The sequence below is a fragment of the Sceloporus undulatus genome, chromosome 2 (genome assembly GCF_019175285.1).
Source record: "Sceloporus undulatus isolate JIND9_A2432 ecotype Alabama chromosome 2, SceUnd_v1.1, whole genome shotgun sequence".
NCBI classification, from domain to species: domain Eukaryota; kingdom Metazoa; phylum Chordata; class Lepidosauria; order Squamata; family Phrynosomatidae; genus Sceloporus; species Sceloporus undulatus.
This window is the reverse complement of record NC_056523.1, coordinates 228,737,713-228,742,997: the sequence shown is the minus strand read 5'-3', so window position 1 is coordinate 228,742,997 and position 5,285 is coordinate 228,737,713. Positions and strand designations below refer to the sequence as shown.

The following is a 5,285-nucleotide window of genomic DNA, read 5'->3' as shown; positions in this document are numbered from 1 at the left end:
ACACACACATCTTGCTATGTTTGGCCACGAAACCCAGTGGGTGAGCTTTGGCAAGTCACACTCTCTCAGCCTCAGAGGCAGAGAAGAGCAAGCCCCTTCCGCACAGACCAAGGAAGGACCATGACAGGTCCGCCCTTACGGTCGCCATAAGCAGGAAAGGACTTGAAGGCATGCAACAGCAATCTCCTCATGACAGAACGCGAAAACTCCAGCTATTAAGTCCCAACGCAGCCTCCGTTGATTGACAGCTCCCGGCTCCTTCACTCTCGCCTTACGACGGGGTTCCAACCAATGGGAAGCGTCGACGACGCGCTCCAGCCAATGAGAAGCGCCTACGACGAGGTTCAGCCAATGGGAAGCGTCAACGACGCGCTCCAGCCAATGGGAAGCGCTTACGACGAGGTTTAGCCAATGGGAAGCGTTAACGACGGGCTCCAACCAATGAGAAGCGCCTACGACGAGGTTCAGCCAATGGGAAGCGCCTGCGACGAGGTTCAGCCAATGGGAAGCGTCGACGACGCGCTCCAGCCAATGGGAAGCGTCAACGACGCGCTCCAGCCAATGGGAAGCGCCTGCGACGGATTCCAACCAAGGCTCAGCCAATGGGCACCGAGTACCGAGCGAGGGCTTGTCTCTGGACGCCCGACCCGGAAGTGAACCTTGCTCACGGGCGGGAAGCGGAAGAGCGGGACGATGCCGGCCGAGCGGCAGCTTCGGATCAACGAGGCTTTCGCGGCGCGTTACGGAAAGTACCGTCGGCGGGAGGAACTGCAGCGCCGTGAGTAGCGGAGGGGAGGGCGCCATTTTGGGGGGGAGGCTGCGATATAACAGCCGTCTGACAGGACTTTTCTTCCCCTTCCCCTTCTCCCCGCGCAGTGCAGGACCGTTATGGAGGCGCCCAGGAGGAAACGGAGGGATCCACCTCGGAGTCCAGTGCCGAGGACGAGGTAGGACGGAGCCGGAAAGAGTTTGTGCTTCCTTCCTCCCCATCAGTTTTGAGGTGCTTTGGACTCCTGAAGAGTGTGCCTCTGAGCATGTGCAGAGTGCCACGCTTTCACCAGAACCTGAATCACTGATCGCTGGGAAATTGTATTGAAAGACCGCTTTATGACAGTCTAGGACTATAAATGTGGGGTCAGGCTCTATGACTACCTGGGGGCTATTAAAAGACTTAAGTTCAGCTCTTCTGCTCTTGCAAGGCCTTTGTTTGGGGATGTTTCCTGCCATGATTGGCTACCGTCTACAACAAAGCAACTCTTGGTGGGCTCCCCATGGCAAAGATCAGGAGACGGGGGTTTAAACTGCGACGCAATGTGGAATGCGTTAAGTGGAAGCCTCCCTTGCTTGGAATAATGGAGGCTTGTGTCACCTCTGGCCCAAAACACACTGCAGACAGGGACATAGCCAAGGGGGGGGGGTCTTGGGGTCCGGACCCCCCTTCCATTATGAATGGTGCGTGCTGCTGTGCCGCCGTACCCAAGCCCCATTATAATGGTGGCACTTAGTCTGGACCCCCCCTTCCTAAAATCCTGGCTACGTCCCTGCTTCAGATAAAGTCCAGTTTAAGACTACTTTAACTGCCCTGGCTCAGTGCTAGGGAATCCTGGGAATTGTAGTTTTGTCGAGGGTAGAGTTGGATTGGAATGTTACTTATGCTCAGGAGTTGGAAATTATTGTACAGTTGTCCCTCCATATTCACTAGGGTTTGGGGCACAAGACCCCCGTGAATATGGGGAAAGTGCAAACAACAAAAACACCTCTAGGTCCTCCAGGGCAACTCTGTGGCCAACGTCCGACAGGCACTGACCATAGGACTGCCCAGGAGGAGCTACTAATGCCCCCTTTTGGGCACTCTGTCTGTGGTGTAGGAGGAGGGCCCAGCAGCTAAATTGCTATTGTATCCCAGCAGCTACATCATGACAGTTCCTCCTTGAGCAGGAAGCTCTTTGACTGAGCAGTATCGGGGGTGAGCGTGCACCCTTCCTAGCTGTTCCATCATAGGGCTTCCTCCCTGGAAGCCCCGCATCGGAGCAGCAGGCTAGGGGTGATGTAGTGGCTGAGGAGGGCAGGCTAGAGGAGAGGGACAACCAGCAGGAAAAGGGGCAGTTAGTGGAAGGAGGTGGGGGAGCCCTCCGCACTGGGTGTCACCAGTGATGCCACTGCGTCTGAAGAGGTTGGCTTAAATCTACAAACGTTCATGCTACCAGATTCTTTCTTTCCTTTAATCTCAAAGGTGCTACAAGATCCCTCTGGATACTGATTTTCCAGACAATCACAGCTATGTCTTTGAAATTCCACAGTGGGTTAAAATGAGGGCACAGTAAGGACCCATTCCCACTTGGCAGACAAAACGGATTATATTGGCGCGATTCTGACTCGGATTATTTTCCGAGTCTAATTCAATTTTTTTCCATCATTTCTGTTACAAAAAGGGGCAAATTACCTCGATTTATTCAGACCCTTTTTTCATTCCCATTTATTTTAAATCGCTGTATTTTAAAGCGGAGTAATTTGCTCCCCGTTCCCATTTGGGTCCGCAAACTGTCAATCAAGCGCGTAGGCTTCAGGCGTCACAAGTGTCATCACCTGATTCGAAACGCTTTGACACGGTTTATTTTGCTCCCCATTCCCATTTCTGTTGGTTTTTTGGGGGGGTGGCAGCCAATGAAAATTGACTGCATCCGAGGCTCTTCTGTGTCTCCCCAGACTCCCTTTGGGAAAGAGAGAAAAGGAGCCTCTATTTGCCCCCAATCCCTTTGCCTCCCCCATCGCTCCCTGGGCTGTTTGGGAGGGGGCAATACTTTATAATTTACTTTAGAAATATATCTATATACACACACATACATACATACACAAATATACATTTGTATTTGGGGAGAGACTCTGCATCCAAAGCCCAGGCTTGGGAAATCGGATCAAGGGGGAGAAGGCAGTGGGCTTCAGTGGGGAGAGACTATGCATCCAAAGCCCAGGCTTGGGAAATTGCTCCCTGGGCTGTCTGGGGGGCGATCGAGCAGGCGTGTACTGCAAAGCCCATCTGCTGCTCAGGCAGAGGCAAAAAAAGAAAAATAATAGTTTAAAATGGTGTTCAATGGCTCTCCTCACACATCAGTCTATGAATGTGGAGCAGAGGGGAGGTTGCAGGGGGAGTAATGTGTTTACTGCGTTTGGAGCTCAATGTAGCGCCATCGCCTTACCCTGCTTCCCAGTCCACTGGGGGAAAGGCTATGCAAACGGATGAAAATGGTCCCGGCGATGCAGAAAGAGAAGAAAGAGGGTGACACCCCCAGGCCAGCCCATTGAGCACTGCTCCTCCCACCCCCAGGTTCCCGAATCAGACACTTAGATGGAAAACAGTTTCTCTTAAAAAAAAAAAATAGATTCTCCTATAACCCTCCTAACCCAGTGGTTATTTTCTTCTTTGGCAGGAAGTTGATCCCAAACTGGATCGTGCTTTTTACAGCACCTTGGCCTTGTTAAAAACCAAGGATCCACGAATTTATCAGAAGGATGCCACATTCTACAGCAAGGAAGGTATTTTTGCCCTTGGACAAGTTTCTGTCTATTTCTTTCTGAGATATGAAGACTTGTAAGGATTTTGAGGGGAAACTATTCCAATAATAATGGGTAGAGGGAAATGCAGAGTAGGGAGACAATATTAGCATCATAGGAGAAGGGAGAGCCTCAGGGTGTTGGTTGCCACCAACCTGCCCCCCCCCCTCAAATAGTCTGAATAGTCTTGGCAATGGGCCTCCTGGGCTGAAAGTGCTGCTGCTTTATGCTAGCTTGGTTAATAAAAAAAATGCCTCTGATCCAGCACTTGATCCTGGATGAGCATGCCAACCTGGATGAAACAGAGGGGATCAACCTCTCTCAGCTTTGTCACCCAAGGTTCTTAGTGCAGTAACAGGCAAGGCCTGGGGTTGTGGAGAGATGGAGCTGCAGTAGTCTGTCATGGTTCCATCTCCCTCATCATGTGCCTTACCCCACAGTTTAGTATATTTGAGTGTTTGCATCTGAAGTTGGGTGGCTATAAAAGAATAAGGATTCTGTTGATGTACTGCCCACCTCACTGCTCAACAGACTCTGTTTCTGAGCTGGTCCCTTTGGTGGTGCTGGAGTCCCCCTGGCTTGTTCTACTGGAGAACTTCAACATCCATGCAGACACAACTCTGTCAGGAGCAGGTCAGGACACCATGTCCACCATGACAACCATGGGTCTGTCCCCATATTTGCAGACAGTCATAATGCAAGGCGTACTCTGTACCTGGTTTTCTGTTCTGGGTGGGATGGTGGTGATTTAGGTGTGGAGGAACTTTCTATAGTTCTGTTTCAGGGACAGATCACTACCTGGAGCGGTTGATACTTGCTGGGACTCTAAACCTCTGCAGGGGTTTGGGGTGGTAGCGATTAAAATCATCTGCTGTAGGAAGCTTGTTGATCCAAATGGATTCCTGATGACTATTAAGGATTTTCTTGTTAGCTTAGTGGGTGATCCTTCAAATCTCTGGCTGAAATAAGGAAAAAGCCAGAGAGCAGTGGAGACAATCATGCCTAACATGATTTGGGGGGGGGGGGGGGGGTTTGAGGTTTTGGACTGTATATTTTAATCTTGTAAGCTGCCTTAATTGCATTTTGTAGAGAGGCGGGATATAAATAATTTATTATTAATCATGCCCGCCCACAGAGTGGTGCCAAGCAAGCACCCATTGGAAAGCCTACTCTGTAGTGGTGACAGTAGCAGCGAAGAAATCATTCTTCTTTGCCACTAGTCAGTGTCATCCAACAGAGATGTCTAGTGTGAACTTTTACATTCTGCCCCATAGCAGCAGCATCAAGTAGACCACTCAACAGCCCACTGTGAAGAGTTTGCATGACACTTTGTTCTTGTCAAAGGAGAAAAGCTGTTTCTATGCTAAACCAATGTCTTCTGTCAGTAATGGACTGAATGAGGAGAAACAAATTGAAACTTAATTCAAAGAAGATAAAAGTGCTCCTGGTCAGTTGAAAGGCATGTATTGGATAGGGTTACACTCTATGCAATTGCAGGTTTACAGCTTGGGCTTGCTCCTGGACTCAGATCTAAGCCTGAATGTCCATATTTCAGCAGTGGCCAGGAGTACATTTGCATGGATAAAACTGGTTTGCCAGTTTTGCCTGTTCCTTAAATGCCAGATCTGGCTATGCCTTGATTGTATCTTGTTTGGATTACTGTAACATACTCTATGTAGAGCTACCTTTGGAAACTGTTTGGAAACCTAAGTGGGTCCAAATGCTGCAGCCAA

At 49.9% G+C, this 5,285-nt stretch overlaps 1 protein-coding gene across 1 annotated transcript in view; it reads left to right on the top strand.

Moving 5' to 3' along the window:
- Positions 1–630: 630 nt before the first annotated feature.
- The window catches only part of KRI1 (KRI1 homolog), a 34,393-nt gene continuing 29,738 nt past the window's right edge, over positions 631–5,285 (top strand). The window contains exons 1-3 of the mRNA XM_042453784.1: positions 631–778; positions 877–947; positions 3,429–3,534. Coding sequence (XP_042309718.1) covers positions 694–778; positions 877–947; positions 3,429–3,534 — 262 coding nt within the window. The 5' untranslated portion in view covers positions 631–693. The remainder of the gene's footprint in view (positions 779–876; positions 948–3,428; positions 3,535–5,285) is intronic.